We start from the raw sequence: 17,428 nt of genomic DNA on the forward strand, positions 1-17,428 counted from the left end.
CAATTACACTTTATTCATTCTGCATCCCCCTATAAGCCCCTCTCTCCTCCCCTCCCAATCCCACCCTCCCTCCTCCCTCTGCATGCATGACACTCCCCAAATCCACTGATAGGGGAGGTTCTCCTCTCCTTTCTGATCTTACTCCATCAGTTCACATCAAAAGTGGCTGCATTGTCCTCTACTATGGCCTGGCAAGGCTGATCCCCCCCAGACGGAGGTGATCAAAGAGCAGGCCAATCAGATTATGTCAGAGGCAGTCCCTCTTCACATTACTATGTAACCCTGGGCTAACTATGTAGCCCTGGGCTACATCTGTGCAGGGTTTCTGGGTTATCTCCATGAATAGTCCTTGGTTGGAGTATGAGTCTCTGGGAAGTTTGCTGTGTTCAAATTTTCTAGTTCTGTTGCTCTCCTTGTGGAGACCCTGTCCTCTCCAGCTCTTACTATTTCCCAATTCTTACCTAAAATTCCATTCACTCTGCCCAACAGTTGCCCATCAGGCTCAGCATCTGCTTTGATAGTCTGAAGGGCAGAGGCTTTCAGAGGCCCTCTGTGGTAGGTTCCTAGGTTGTTTCCTATTTTCTTCTTCTTCTGATGTCCATCCTCTTTGCCTTTCTGGATGGGGATTGGACATTTTAGTTAGGGTCCTCTCTCTTGCTTAGTTTCTTTAGATGCACACGTTTTAGTGGGTTTGTCCTATGTTGTATGTCTATATGAGTGAGTATATACCATGTGTGTCTTTTTGCTTCTGGGACAACTCACTCAGGATTATCCTTTCCAGATCCCACCATTTACCTGCAAATTTCATGATTTCCTTATTTTTCATTGCTGAGTAATATTCCATTGTGTAGATGTACCACAATTTCTGCATCCATTCTTCAGTTGAGGGGCATCTGGGTTGTTTCCAGCTTCTGGCTATTACAAATAAAGCTGCTACAAACATGGTTGAGCAAATGTCCTTTTTGTGTACTTGAGCCTCTTTTGGATATATGCCCAGTAGTGGTATGGCTGGATCTTGAGGAAGCGCTATTCCTAGTTGTCTGAGAAAGCGCCAGATTGATTTCCAGAGTGGTTGTACAAGTTTACATTCCCACCAGCAGTGGAGAAGGGTTCCCCTTTCTCCACAACCTCTCCAGCATGTGTTGTCACTTGCGTTTTTGATCTTGGCCATTCTCATGGGTGTAAGGTGAAATTTCAGGGTTGTTTTGATTTGCATTTCCCTAATGGCTAGTGAGGTTGAGCATTTCTTTAAGTGCTTCTCTGCCATTCGGTATTCCTCTACAGAGAATTCTCTGTTTAGCTCTCTTCCCCATTTTTTAAGTGGATTACTTGGTTTGCTGCTTTTCAGCTTCTTTAGTTCTTTATATATACTGGATATGAGTCCTCTGTCAGGTAAAGGGTTGGTGAAGATTCTTTCCAAATCTGTAGGCAGTCGCTTTGTTTTGATGATGGTGTTCTTTGCTTTACAGAAGCTTTTCAGTTTCATGAGGTCCCATTTATTGACTGTTGCTCTTAGAGCCTGTGCTGTTGGTGTTCTGTTCAGGAAGTTTTCCCCTGTACCAATGAGTTCTAGGGTATTTCCCACTTTTTTTTCAAGCCGATTTAATGTGTCTGGTTTTATGTTGAGGTCTTTGATCCACTTGGACTTCAGTTTTGTGCAGGGTGACAAGTATGGATCTATTTTCATTTTTCTACATGTAGACATCCAGTTAGACCAGCACCATTTGTTGAAGATGCTATCTCTTTTCCATTGTATGGTTTTGGCATCTTTGTCAAAGATCAGGTGTCCATAAGTGTGTGGGTTTATTTCTGGGTCCTCTGTTCGGTTCCATTGATCCACCATTCTGTTTCTATGCCAGTACCATGCAGTTTTTAAAACTGTTGCTCTATAGTACAACTTAAGATCAGGAATGGAGATACCTCCGGAAGATCTTTTATTGTAGAGGATTGTTTTAGCAATCCTGGGTTTCTTGTTATTCCATATGAAGTTGAGAATTTTTCTTTCCAGGTCTGTAAAGAATTGTGTTGGTAATTTGATGGGCATTGCATTGAATCTGTAGATTGCTTTTGGTAAGATGGCCATTTTTACTATGTTAATCTTGCCAAGCCATGAGCATGGGAGATCTTTGCATCTTCTCATATCTTCTAATTCTTTCTTCAGAGATTTGAAATTTTTTACATACAAGTCTTTGACTTCCTTGGTTAGGGTTACTCCAAGGTACCTTATGTCATTTGTGGCTATTGTGAAGGGTGTTGTTTCCCTAATTTCTTTCTCAGCCCTTTTGTCTTTTGTATACAGGAGGGCTACTGATTTTTTTGAGTTAATTTTGTATCCGGCCACTTTGCTGAAGATGTTTATCAGCTGTAGGAGTTCCCTGGTAGAGTTTTTGGGGTCATTCATGTATACTATCATATCATCTGCAAATAGTGATAATTTGACATCTTCCTTTCCAATTTGTATCACCTTGATCTCCTTTAACTGTCTTATTGCTCTAGCAAGGACTTCCAGAACTATGTTGAAGAGATATGGAGAGAGTGGGCAGCCTTGTCTTGTCCCTGATTTCAGTGGGATTGCTTTAAGTTTCTCTCCGTTCAGTTTGATGTTGGCTATAGGTTTGCTGTATATTGCCTTTACTATGTTTAGATATGTGCCTTGTATCCTTGATCTCTCCAATACTTTAAACATGAATGGTGTTGGATTTTGTCAAAGGCTTTTTCAGCATCTAGGGAGATTATCATGTGTTTTTTTTTTCTTTCAATTTGTTAATATGGTGGATCACATTGATGGATTGCCATATATTGAACCACCCCTGCATACCTGGGATGAGGCCTAGTTGGTCATGGTGGATGATATCTTTGATGTCTTCTTGTATTCGGTTTGTGAGTATTTTGTTGAGTATTTTTACATCAATATTCATAAGGGAGATTGGCCTGAAGTTCTCTTTTTTGGTTGGGTCTTTGTGAGGTTTAGGTACCAAGGTGACTGTGGCTTCATAGAATGAGTTTGGTAATGTTGCTTCTGTTTCGATTTTGTGGAATAATTTGAAGAGAACTGGAGTTAGCTCTTTTTTGAATGTCTGGTAGAATTCTGCACTGAAACCATCAGGTCCTGGGCTTTTTTTGGATGGGAGACTTTCGATGACTGCTTCTATTTCCTTGGGGGATATAGGACTATTTAATTGATTTACCTGGTCCTCATTTAGCTTTGGTAAGTGGAATCAATCAAGAAAATTGTCCATTTCATTTAAATTTTCAAATTTTGTTGCGTATAGACTTTTGAAGTAAGTCCTAATGATTGCTTGGATTTCCTCAGTGTCTGTAGTTATGTCCCCCTTTTCATTTCTGATTTTGTTGATTTGGATGGTGTCTCATTGCCTTTTAGTTAGCTTGGCTAAGGGTTTGTCTATCTTGTTGATTTTCTCAAAGAACCAGCTCTTGGTTTCATTGATTCTTTGAATTGTTTTATTTGTTTCTAATTGATTGATTTCAGCCCTGAGTTAGATTATTGCCAGCCGTCTGCTCCTTCTTGGTGTGTCTGCTTCTTCTTTGTCTAGGGTTTTTAAGTGAGCCATTAAGTTGCTTGAATGCGCTGTCTCAAATTTCTTCTTGAAGGCACTTAGTGCTATGAACTTTCCTCTTAGCACTGCTTTCATTGTGTCCCACAAGGTTGGGTATGTTGTGTCTTCATTTTCATTGAGTTCTAGGAAGATTTTAATTTCTTTCTTTATTTCTTCCCTGACCCAGCTGTCTTTTAGTAGCAAGTTGTTCAGTTTCCATGTATGTGTAGGCTTTTTGCTATTTCTGTTGTTACTGAGGTCCAGCTTTATTCCATGGTGATCAGACAGGATACAAGGGATTATTTCAATCTTCTTGTATCTGTTGAGGCTTGCTTTGTGACCAACTATGTGGTCTATTTTGGAGAAGGTTCCATGAGGTGCTGAGAAGAAGGTAAATTCTTTTGTGTTTGGGTGTAAAGTTCTGTAAATGTCTGTTAGGTCTATTTGATTCATGACCTCTGTTAGAGATATTGTTTCTTTGTTTAGTTTCTGTTTTGTTGATCTGTCCTTTGTTGAGAGTGGGGTGTTGAAGTCTCCCACTATTAGTGTATTGGTATCTATGTGTGGTTTAAGTTTTATCAATGTTTCTTTCACAAATGTGGGTGCCCTTGTATTTGGGCATAGATGCTCAGGATTGTGATGTCTTCTTGGTGGAATTTTCGCTTGATGAGTATGAAGTGTCCTTCCCCATCTTTTTTGATTAATTTTGGTTGAAAGACTATTTTATCAGATATTAGAATGGCTATTCCTGCTTGCTTCTTGCGTCCATTTGCTTGAAAAGCCGTCTTCCATCCCTTTACCCTCAGGTAATGTCTATATTTGTGACTTAGGTGTGTTTCTTGTATACAACAGATTGCTGGGTTTTGTTTACGCATCCATTCTGTTAGTCTGTATCTTTTTATTAGAGAATTAAGTCCATTGATATTGAGAGAGAGTAATGACCAGTGGCTATTAGATCCTTTGAATTTGATGTTGTCTGTGGTCATACGGTTGTGTACTTGGTTGCTTTTTGTTTTACTGTAGTGGGGTTATTTATTTCCTGGGTTTTCTTGAATGTAGCTAGCTTTCTTGGGTTGTATTTTCCCTTCCAGTGTCTTCTGTAATGCTGGATTTGTTTGTAGGTATTTTTGAAATTTGTTTTTGTCATTGAATATCTTGTTTTCTCCATCTATGAGGACTGAGAATTTTGCAGGGTATAGTAGCCTGGGCTGACATCTGTGTTCTCTTAGGGTCTGCATGATATCTGTCCAGGCCCTTCTGGCTTTCATAGTCTCTGTTGAAAAGTCAGGTGTGATTCTAATGGGTTTGCCATTATATGTTACTTGGCCTTTTTCTCTTGCAGCTTTTAGTATTTTTTCTTTGTTCTGTATACTTACGGTTTTGATTATTATGTGGCGGGAGGATTTTCTTTTCTGGTCTAATTTATTGGGTGTTCGATAGGCCTCTTGTATTCTTATTGGCCTCTCCTTTAAGTTGGGGAAATTTTCTTCAGTGATTTTGTTAAAAATATTTTCTGGGTCTTGGTGCAGGGAATCTTCTTTTTCCTCTATTCCTATTATTCTTGGGTTTTGTCTTTTTATGTTGTCTTGAATTTCTTGGACGGCCTGTATCAGGAATTTTTTAGATTTCACATTTTCTTTGACAGATACATCTATTTCTTCCATTGTATCTTCTACACCTGAGATTCTTTCTTCCATTTCTTGTAGAGTATTGGTTATGCTAACCTCTGTAGTTCCTGCTTTCTTCCCTAAGTTCTTTCTCACCACACTTTCTTCCATTTTTTTTTTTTTAATTTTTCCAATTCTATCTTCAGGTCTTGAGCTATTTTGTTGGTTTCCTTCCCCTGTCTGACTGTATTTTCATGTTTTTATGTCAATTCCTTCAGCTGTTTGTTTGAACAATCCACTGTTTCTTTTATTTCATTCAGTAATTTAAGCATTTCCTCTCTAAAGGCCACATACTGTTTGGCTGCAGCTTCTTCTATTTCTTTTCATATTTTATTTGTTTCCTCTGTTATCATCTTCTTGAGCATAGAAGTTAGGTCGTCTCCTTGAACTTCATTTATGCTGGGGTGTCTATTTGCCCCTGGATAACTGGGTTCTGGAGATGCCATAATGCTCTGGCTTTTGTTGGTTGAACTTTTACGCTGTCCTCTACCCTTTGGGCTATCTTAGTTGTTTGAATTTAGTTTCTGGTTGTTCCTGGACTGTTGTAGTGGAGAGAATCCCTTTGGCAGGAAGATGGTTTTTAAAAATATGGAACGCTTCACGAATTTGTGTGTCATCCTTGTGCAGGGGCCATGCTAATCTTCTCTGTATCGTTCCAATTTTAGTATATGTCCTACTGAAGCGAGCACGAATATGTACATATTAACAGGAATATGTTTCTGGATAACTGGATCAGCTGTTAAGAGTGCATACAGCTCTTGCACTGAAATATGAGTTCATTTCCTGACACACATATTGGGAAGCTCATATACATTGTTTACAGAAATGTCTTGTGGCCAAATCCGTAATTTATTAATTATTTATGCTAGCTCACAACCTTGTAAAATTATTGATATGCTTGAGTATGAGTTGTGTAAATGGAATGATGCTTGAGCATCAATCAGCTACCCTTTATAATTAACATGTGGAAATTTACATAAGTTTGTGTGCATGTGTGTGTTTACATATAAAAACACACATACATGCCTCTAACGATGAGCACTCAGTCATTCAATCACTGCATTATGAATGAACACAAACATCCAAATTCAATTCATCTAATTCTAGCTAAAGAATTATCTGACATCATGTGTACATTTGTATGTACATTTATATGTATATGTACATATACATGTATGTAATTCTAAACTATTGCTTCATTTCTGATTTAAAATCATCAAACATAACTAAAGACATGTTTTAGTATTTAACATGCTTGCCACATAAGCAGGGAAATGTGAATTTGATCATGATAAAATGATGGAAGAAATGTTGGGTGCAGAAAAATAGGCCTGTAATCCAAACTTTATGATCATGAAGACAGAGAGAAGGTATGTAATCCTGTCCACTGATTTCAGCAAAATCAGAAAGTAAAGGTTTCATAGAGATAAAAATAAAGTTGACAACTGAAGAAGAGAACCACAGTTGACTGGGACTTAAGAAGCACATGTGCTTATGTGCATGAACACCCACACACAAGCTCACAGTCACAATAGAGCTAAGAAATTAAAAATTCACAATTATTTTAAAAGTTCAAAGAATCATACCACAAACAATTTTTATAATACTTTCTAAATAATTCTCTTCATATTAAATATTGAAAAATTTCCAGACCTGTTTGAAGTTGCTTGGCCATTGAATCAGAACTTCATTGATGAAAAAGCCTTGATCTTGTGCACTCTTGAAGACAAACTCTCCCACTTTAAGTAGTAATACATTTCGAAAACTATATGCAATAAAGTTTTGTATATCATACATTTCCATAATATTCATATTCTCATCAAAGCTTATTTCATCTCCAGCAGCATTTTTAAATTTAATTTTCCTCAGAAATGGATGCAGCTGAAGACAGACATCATATGAGTGAGTGGTCCACACAGATTACTGGCTGACTATAAAGAGAAGTTCATTTTCCCTTTCTCTAACATGGCTTTCTTTTTGAAAGTGCTTACTTTGTTTATTTGTCTTCCCAGATGTTTAATGAGATTAAAATTATTCCTCATAGAAATAATGCAAGAGCTACTGAACACAAGTAGAAATATTGTCTATGAGATGAAAGATAGTATGGTGTGTAGCATGTCCTTAGTTGGAAAAAGTCATGTGTCTTTCTCCAGCACCAGAAAATAATATTTCCATTTAGAAGATGTAGATTTGAATAAGATCCAAAATGTTGGCACCCAGTGAACATGGTTACTAAGGCTTCGATTGTTGTGACTTCACAGCAAGTGAGAGGCCATGCTGTGGAATTGAAAATGCCAGTGTCAGATCACATCAGGAGTGATCTGATAGACTAAGATCAGAAGTAAGGAGAAGAGGACCTCTCCTATCAGTGGACTTGGGGAGGGGCATGAGTGAAGAAGGGGGAGAGAACGTGGGATCGGGAGGGGAGAAGGGAGGGGCTTATGGGGAGATAAAAAGTGAACAAAGTGTAATTAATAATAAATAAATAAAAAGAAAATGCCAGTGTCTATGCTTCACATCTGTACACAAGATATTTGAAGGAAAAGCCCAAACCAAAGGAAATAAACAACACCCAAAGAAACACAGAAAATCAATAACACCACTGTTACAAAAACAAAAGAAGACTAACAAACACACTGCAATCATAAAAATCAAAATAACAGGCACGAGCAATCATTAATATCACTCAATATCAATGGACTCAATTCCTCAATAAAAAGACACAGAATAAGAGAATGGATGCTTAAACAGGACTCATCAATCTGATGCATACAAAAAACACATCTTAAAAACAAAGGAGGACATTACCTCAGGGTGAAGAGCTGGAAATAGGTTTTTCAAAGAAACTGACCCAAGAAGCAAATTGAAAGAAGCCATTCTAATTAATAAAATAATAGTTTAAGTGAATTTATTCATAATAGATGAGAAAGGATACATATCATAACAAAAGGATACATATGATAGAAAAAATCCACCAAGATGATGTCTCAATTTTGAATATTTTGCTTCAAACACAAGGGCATCTACATTTGTAAAAGTAACATTACTAAAGCTTAAATGATACACTAATACGTCCACAGTAATAGTGGGATACTTCAAAACCCCACACTCACCAAAGAACAGGTCATGCAGACAGAAAAGAGAGAAACAATTAAATTGACAGATGCAAGATCAAATGGTTTTAATGAACATGTACAGAATTTTCACCCAGACAAAAAGAATATACCTTCTTTTCAGTACCTCACAGAAGCTTCTCCAAAATTGCTCATTGACTTGGTCAGAAAACAAGCCTCAACATGCACAAGAAAGTTAAAACAATCCTTTTATCTTATCAGACCACCATGGATTAAAGCTAGATTTCAATTACAATGGAAACAATAGAAAACCTAAAAAACAAAACAAACAAACAAAAAACTGAACAACTCAGTGACCACTGGGCAGTGGGTCAGGAAAGAAATAAATTAAAGATTTTCTAGTATTCAATGAAAATGAAGGGACAAAATGCCTAAACTTCTGAGACACAATGAAAGCAGTGCTAAGGTGAAGTTTCAATGCATTAAGTGCCTTCCTAAAAAGAATTAACAAATTATCATAGCAGCAATTTAAAAACACACGTAAAAGCTCTAGAAAAGACAGAAGTAACCACATCCAAGAGGAGTTGACAGGAGGAAATAAACTCATGAATGAAATCATTATCATAGAAAAAATAGAAACAATACAAAGAATCAGTGAAACCAAGAGCTGTTTTTTGAGAACATGCAACAACTCTGGTTGCAGTAACAATGCAACAGAGTACCTAGACAAACTAACAAAAAGTCAGAAAGACTGTATCCAAATAAACAAAATCAGAAATGAAAAGGGGGAATAACTCCAAAGAATGATTAGATATTATTTCAAAAGACTGTATTCCACAAGCTTCAAAAAATTTAAAGGTAACAGAAGATTTTCCTAATAGATTTAACTTACCAAAGCTAAATCATGATCATTTAAGCACGTTAAAGAGTCCTATAACCCTATAAGGCTCTAAATAAGAAAACAGAAGCATTCATCAGAAGTCTACCAACCAAAAAAAAAAAAAATATTCCAGAACCAGATGGCTTTAGCATGGAATTCTACCAGGCTTTCAAAGAAGAGCTCATACCAATACTTCAGAACTATTGAAAAAATCAAACAGAAGGAACATTGCCAAACTCATGCTATGGATCCACAGTCAGACTGGTACCTAAACCACACAAAGACCCAACAAAAAAAGGAAAGTTGAAATCTATTCCCCTTATGGACTTTGATGCAAAAATACTCAACAAGACACTGGTACACCTAGTCCAAGACCACATCAAATACATTATCCACCATGATCAAGTAGGCATCATCCCAGGGATGCAGGGATGGATCAACATATTTAAATCCATCACTGTAATTCACTGAAAGAAAAAAATAAACATGCTCATCTCATTAGATGCAAAAAAAGAAAAAGAATGCCTTTGATAAAATTGAGCACCACTTCATGATAAAAGCCCTGTAAAGATACAAGGCCCATACATAAACATAATAAAGGTAATATACAACAATGTGATAGCCAAAATCAAATTAATTGGGGAGAAACTCGAAGCAATTACACTAAAGTCAGGGACAATACAAGGTTTTCCACTCTTTTCATAGCTTTTCAGTGTAGTACTTTAAGTTCTAGCTAGGGCAATAAGACAACTACAAAAGATCAAGGGGTCCAAATTGTTAAGGAAGAAGTCAAAATATCCCTATTCACAGATGATATACTAGTATATATAAGTGACTCACAAAATTTTTCCAGATATCTTCTAGAGTTGATAAACCCTCTTTAGTAAACTGGCTGCTATAAAAATAACTCATAAAATTAATAGTACGCATCACTATAAATGATAAATGGGCTGAAAACAAAATTAGGGAAACAACATCCATCCTTTACAATAGTCAGAAATAATATAATATATCTTGGTGTAAGTACGCAAGCAACAGAAAGACCTCTATGACAAGAACTTCATGTCTCTAAAAAAAGAAACTGAAAAAGATATCAGAAGATGGAAAGATTGCCCATGCTCATGAATCGGTAGAATTAACATAGTAAAAATAGTCATCCTAATAAACAGCAATCTACAGATTCAGTGCAATTACTATCAAAATACCAACACAATTCCTTACAGACCTTGAAAAATCAATTCTCAATTTCATATGGAACACCAAAACAAAACAAAAAAAATAGAGAATAGCTAAAACTTTTTTATACAATAAAAGTACTTCAGGAGGTGTCTTCATTCCTGACTTGAAGTTGTACTACAGAGCAATAGTAATGAAATCTTATGGGACAAAAGGAAAGCAGTGCTAAGAGGAAGTTCCTAGCACAAAGTGCTGCCCGGAAGAAGTTTGAGATATCTCATACAAGCAATTTAACGACACACCTAAAATCCCTAGGAACAAACAAGCAGACACACACAAGAGTAGACAATTGGAAATAATCAAACTCAGAGCTGTAATCAATGAATTAGAAACAAAGAAAACTATTCAAGGAATCAGTGAGACCCAGAGCTGGTTCTTTGAGAAAATCAAAAGATAAGCAAACCCTTAGGCAAACTAACTAAAAGGCAGAGAGAAACTATCCAAATCAGCAAAATCAGAAACTATAAAGGGGACATAGTGACAGATACTGAGGAAATCCAAACAATCATTAGGTCTTACTACAAAAGGCTATATGCCACAAAATTTGAAAACCTAAATGAAATGGAAAATTTTCTTGATAGATCCCATTTACCAAAATTAAATCAAGATCAGGTAAATAGATTAAATAGTCCTATATGTCCCAGGGAAATAGAAGCAGTCTCAAAAGTCTCCCTTACAAAAAAACCTAGGGCCAGAGGGTTTCAGGGAAGAATTTTACAGACCTTCAAAAAGAGCTAACTGCAATTCTTTTCAAACTAGTCCACAAAATATAAGCAGAATGAACATTACCAAAGTCATTTTATGAAGCCACTGTCACCTTGATACCTAAATCTCACAAAGAACCAAAAAAGAGAACTTCAGACATATCTCTCTTATGAACATTGATGCCAAAATACTCAATAAAATACTTGCAAACTGAAACCTAGAATATATAAAAGATATACACCATGACCAAGTAGGCTTCATCCTAGGCATTCAGGTTCAATAGACAGAAATCTATTATTGTAATCAATCATATAAAGAAACTGAAGGAGAAAAACCTCATGATCATCTTCTTAGATGATGAAAAAGCAATCGACAAAATCCCATTCATGTTTAACATGTTGGAGAGATCAGGGATACAAGGTACATCCCTAAACATAGTAAAGACAACATCAAACTAAATGGAGGGAAACTTAAACCCTTTTCCATTTTAACTTATACTCTTAATTATAATATGAAAATGTTTTATTGGCTTGACCAAAGTAAATTATTTACTAATAATGTAAGATCCTAAGCTTCTCCTGCTTATGAGTGAGGCTTACCTGCCATGGTAGAAGCCAGTCTGTGTTTCTGTCTTCCTTAGATTCTTTTTCAGGTTTGCTCAATAGCATTTTATGTAGGACATGGGCCAGTGCATATACTGCACTCCAGATGGAATAGCTGGGTTCAGAAGTAGTTATCACATCATTTATTTTATCCTGAGTCTTTAAGGAAATATTCACTGGACAGGGTTTACAATTTCCACATAGTGAAGTAGGAGGTGAACAATTTAAATTGTCAATCCAGAATTTAGAGAAGCAAACATCTCCTGGGTAATGGGATGGTGTAAGGGCCTCAAGAAAGTGCTTGAAGCCAGGGATAGTTCTCTTCTTTAAAAAGGAGAAGCTTCCACTGAACAGGTTCATCATAGCATGCTTTTCATTTATTATAGACTCTAAGTATGTCGAGTGTGGCTTTGCGAAGATCCACACCTTCTTTCTGGTTAAAAAGATATGAATGTCTACACAGAAGAACAGCAAGTCATCTATATCACCATAAAATAAATGCACATTTACTCTTGTATGTTGGTTCAAGTTCCTCAAACCATAATCATATTTTACCCTATAATTCCACTTATCTGGGAGTTTTTCTGTAAAAGCCACACAGATATCTTCTGATACCATCTTTACTTTCAGGTCAGAGAGAAACTCCCTTCCTTTCTGATCATCAGACACAATGAGCCCCACCCACTTCCAGCCAAACTGGAGCAATAAAGAGATCAACCCTTGGGTTAGAGCTCTGTCTTTAGTAGACATTTGATAAAGGGATGAGAATGTATCTTTGTCACTAAGCATGGAATCAAATGGTCCATATGTGACCTGAAAAAGCAAAGAAAAATGTGATTCTGATTTTCAGGTATTTGGAATCATTACCCTGAGTGAGGAAGTGACTTCATTATTCAAATATGAGGGTTAAAGGACTGAATGTTGTTAAAATTGTCTTCTGTGAAATTAGTTTTTCTCTCATTCATGTGAGAGAAAAAGACTATAAACAGTCTTTTACAAATAGCATAGTAAAGCAGCCAATAAGTAAACAAGAAGCTGTTCACTGGCTCTGAAAGACATGATAGATCTTTCTGGTTGCAATAACAATGCAACAGAGTATCTAATGTAGTGAAAGACTGCAGAAAGCATTAACAAGTGCTTTCTAGTCACATAACACCATGTTTCCCAGAACCTTCATCTTTAGGAAAGCAAATACAGAAAGAGACTAACAATGTTTTTAGAGATTCAGTTTCCTGAGTTAAAATGGTTCAAGTTGTGATGTCCTGGGGGCACATTGCCAGTGTTTGTTGAATCATTCTTCTCAATAGATTTGATAGAGACAAAACTAAGATAGATGTACATTATTGTGTTTTATTTTTTGTTACATTAGGTTAAAATACATTTACGAATTGTTTAACTGAGTAATAACAATGAGAGTTACCATGTGGGTTTTTAATCTTGATTTTGTTGACTCTTGTGCTCACCAAGTATTTTCTGTTTGTAGTGATGACTGCTGACAGATGCATTTCTTCAGTGTAGCCTGGCATGAGTCAATTGCAACAATATAGCTAAGTGGTTGGTCTCTGTGGGTGTTATTCTGAGATCTACTTTCCTGAATGAGATCATTAATTCCTTGAAAGATTTTCATCAGTGATGGCATTAAACATTGTTCCAAATTTAGTTACATGTCCTGGACTTTCTTTTTCCATATGTCAGGTATTGACAAACGTAGGAATTTTGAGATGTTTATATGCTAGATTGGCTAGGTAGGAATCTTTGCTGTAGAATTTGACTTATGATCAAATGCAGACTAGTATCTACAATACATCATCCATTGTTTGGAGATAGAATCATGGATACTACTAAATGATCTGCTTAGAAATTCCCAGAATTTGCTGTCTGTGCTATTCACCACACTCTGTCATCTGTTAACTATTGCTATATCAAAATAATTTGTTCACTGTTATTTGAAATCTGCCTGAATTAAACATAATCCACTTCTCTGTTTTCTTTTGTTTGTTTTGTTATAGTTCTTTTGATGGTTTGTTTGTTTCACTCAGGTCTAAGATGTGATTGTGCTTAAAAATATGTTTCTAACTTACTTGTGGGACATTGTAGAGCTCTGAAAGGGTTGCAATTGCAGCAGAAAATTCCGGCTTGTTTCCTGAAATGATTCCTAGAGCTTTGTGTTGAGTGTTGCACTTGTAGTTAGGGATATAATCACTCCTTCCAGACAGCCACATCAGAGGGCCCTCTAAGGTCATTTTGTTAGAATTAAAGGCATTGTAGATGTGAGGATCCAAGGTCATATTGGGAAGCAGGTTTGAATCCTTATTGATCTCTTCAATTGCAAAGTATAAGGTAAGCAAATATTGATAGTTTCTCCAAGTCACTCTAAACCAGAGGAACAGAACGATGGGTATTGTCAGTACATTTTTCTCAAAAAGTCTTTATCAAATACAGGAACCTAGAGGTCCTAGACTTTGACATTTCCTGTGACATGTAAATCTTGTGTGAATAAGCCCATGACAACCCAGGAACATCATAGAATGGCTCCTAAACTCTCAGAAGTTTAACTGTTTCTAATGTTTTTTGGTGTACATTGTGTGCATAAAATGTCACTTGTTTGTATCTTATAAGTACTGAATACATAGGTGCTTATGATGTTTCAGTGCATGGAAGCACTGGATTATGGAAGAGTCATTAAGGTGTTCACTAGGAATATAAGTAAGAGCTTGATAAACTTTTGTAATGATTCAATTTAATACTTACTTATGAAAATTCTAACAAGTTTTGTGCACTCCTAGTGTTAAAATGTCTCTTTGTGGTATAGACAGATGCCTGGGCATCTATCTATAGAAAGACCACTTTGAATACAAGCTAGCATCAGTTCTCAGTGCCCACAGGGTGGCCTTGGAAACATGTTTAGCTCCACTTCATATGATCCTTTCTGGCATCTTTGGGCACCAGGCACACCTGTGGTATTCACACATATATAAGAAGGTGAGCTCTCAAGTACATGAAATAAGAATAAATAAGCATGTGCAAAATAGTGCTCTTGGGTTTGAAAAATGATTGATATGTTATGACTAGTTGCAGCTCTTGTTGAAGACTGATTCAAGTCAGAGTAGCCAGTTTTAGGTTCAAATAGTGCATATCACCAGTTCTATGGGAACCATGTCCTCCACTGGCCTCTCAAGGGACCTTGCACACAAGTGTAGGCAAAGGTACACACACAAACATGTAGGCAAGACACTCATAAACATAATTTAAAAACTAATAAATCTTTACAAAAATTCAAAAGGTAGTAAAAATAGTAATAAAGGAAAGGTGTTTCTCTAATCTTGCAGATTAAATGAATAAGTAGTTTCCTGCTTTTTTCAGGGGGAAAAAGCAAATTAAAATAGCATATAAAAGAGAGGAAAACCCCCAAATACATTAAGGCAGTACAAAAGTGCTCACAATGGGAGAAACTGGAACTTTGTTGCAGGTAGGTGAGTTGAACTGTGTCACACATAGCCTTCAGTGTTTTGGGATAGGTCCTCAGAAACTTGTTTTAAAGTCTGTGGTAGATAAGAGTCTGGGTGACTCCTACAGAGGGAGTTTAACAGAAATTATTAACCTGAAGTCCACTGGGTTCTACTGAAGGAAGAATTCTGCCTTTTGACCTGCCATCACCAGAAAGAAATTACATTTGGCTGTACTACATTAATCTGGGATCTGTGGCTTAATGTTCTGTCAAGAGAGAATCTATTGGGCAAAAGCAGGCAATTAGCAACAACCTAGAAAAAGAGAATTTGTCTTCCTTAAGGATTATTCCATACTAAATATTGAACTGTAGGAATGTATACATGTATCAGTGAGAACTCCTGGAAAGATCTGTGTCTGCAGAGACTGGCTATTAAAACGTCATTGATGTTGAGAGATTGCAATGTTGTAGTTTGAGAGGCTTATTACCATACACCGGGCTACCTGCAGCAACCTGAGTAGCCATTTCTTGGACACCTCTGTGGTTAAGATGATATCTCTATCTCTATCTCTATCTCTATCTCTATCTCTATCTCTATCTCTATCTCTATCTCTCTATCTATCTCTATCTATCTATCTATCTATCTATCTATCTATCATCTATCTATCTCCTATAGTGGATGAATAAAATTATTTTAGAATGTAGTAACCCAGCACACTACTGGATTTTGCCAATCTAAAAGACAAGAGTGACATTACATAGCCATCTTGGGCCTGTATGATAACTTGCCCAATTTTACTGTCAATGTCCTCTCTGAGGTTTCCACTCCTGTATTGGATTCATAGTTTTCTTTATTTATTCTGTTATTATGGAAATTAATGAAGCTGCTTCCACATTGTATCATGACATTTGGGATAACCTAAATTGTGTTCACAGACTCTCAAATTTATAGAATTCTTTCTTTTTTCCATTTGAGCTAATGGGTAATGTTTTTCCAATCACAGGAAAGCAATACTAAAGACTAAAGAATCAATTCAGTTGGTTATATCTATATATTTATTTACTTATATTTGTGTGACAGAAATGTCACAAGAAGATCATCAGGGTCAATCAACCAAGGCCCAGAGGGTCCTAAGGAGTCTGATGCACCCACCAAGGACAATGCATGGTCTCAACCTAGCTCCTCTACATATAAGTAGCTGATGTGCTGATTAGGCTTCATGTGGGCCCACTAGTTAGTGGAGTGGACATGGACTATATTTTCTGTTTGTTGATCACTTTCCCATAATGGAACTGCCCTAACAGACCACATAGGAGGAAAACCAACTCAGTCATCATAAGACTACAGGGGCTGGGGTGTGTAGGTAGGGAGCAGAAGAGTGGAGGAGGATATGGGAGAGAGAGTAGGATTGGGAGGAAAAGAGAGTGGGGCCTATGACTAAGATGTAAATTGAATTACTCAATAAAAAATATTCAAGTGAAAAATATGGTAACAAGTTAGATGGTCTTCCTCAAAGCCCTCAGAGAATTCTGCTGAGTATGGATTTAAGGAATGTAATGAAAATGATTTCTATGCCAGACATCTGGAGTGGATAGCTAAGATAGGCAGAAATGGCCTTTCCTTTGATCATATTTCAACTGTGATGATGGTGACAACTCAACCATGAATTGCCACATGCTTCACCCAACAATAAATCCCTGCCCAACATTTGGACACTGTTGAATTAAATGCTCTACTCTGCCTGGCCAAGGTAGGTTACTTTTCCAAGTTCCTGCTCCATAAAAAAAAAATCTCAGGCCTCACAAGTCCGACATTTTGTGGGTCATGATGCCTTCTGTGGTAGCTGAAGACAATGTTGTTTTGTGTGGCATCCAAAGACTGTCAACCTCTACTCCCTACAAAGTCTTTGAGAATGCCATGGATGATCCCAGCCTGGGTGCCCAGGTATCCAGTAAATCTCTGTCACTTTGACTGATGTAGAGGCTATTTGGATTATACTTACTGCTCAAATTTACCCATCTCAGATATCTTGTCATGTTCAGAGCATGTTGTCACTATAGAAGTTTAGCAGATGTTATGAAAATTTAGGCAGTCCCTCTGAACAGCTTCATGGCTAGTCCATATCATGCACGAAAGCCAGGCTTTGTTCTTTTCTACAGATATCTAGATTCCCTGCTGAAGAAGGCATTACCTTGCTGGCTTCACACTGAAAAATCTAATCTCAAAAAATTAGATTTAAATGAGATTCAAACTGAAGC

General features: G+C 36.9%; 1 protein-coding gene and 1 non-coding gene across 2 annotated transcripts in view; both read right to left on the bottom strand.

Annotated features, from left to right (window-relative positions):
* The window catches only part of LOC132651212 (vomeronasal type-2 receptor 116-like), a 42,655-nt gene that overhangs the window by 11,624 nt on the left and 13,603 nt on the right, over window positions 1-17,428 (bottom strand). The window contains exons 2-4 of the mRNA XM_060376462.1: window positions 13,799-14,082; window positions 11,719-12,560; window positions 6,878-7,105 (exon numbers count right to left, since the gene is read on the bottom strand). Coding sequence (XP_060232445.1) covers window positions 6,878-7,105; window positions 11,719-12,560; window positions 13,799-14,082 — 1,354 coding nt within the window. The remainder of the gene's footprint in view (window positions 1-6,877; window positions 7,106-11,718; window positions 12,561-13,798; window positions 14,083-17,428) is intronic.
* LOC132651252 (U6 spliceosomal RNA) lies at window positions 5,807-5,913 on the bottom strand. The gene has a single exon (XR_009589041.1). It is a non-coding gene; the product is annotated as a U6 spliceosomal RNA (small nuclear RNA).

Source organism: Meriones unguiculatus (assembly GCF_030254825.1).
Source record: "Meriones unguiculatus strain TT.TT164.6M chromosome 13 unlocalized genomic scaffold, Bangor_MerUng_6.1 Chr13_unordered_Scaffold_41, whole genome shotgun sequence".
NCBI classification, from domain to species: domain Eukaryota; kingdom Metazoa; phylum Chordata; class Mammalia; order Rodentia; family Muridae; genus Meriones; species Meriones unguiculatus.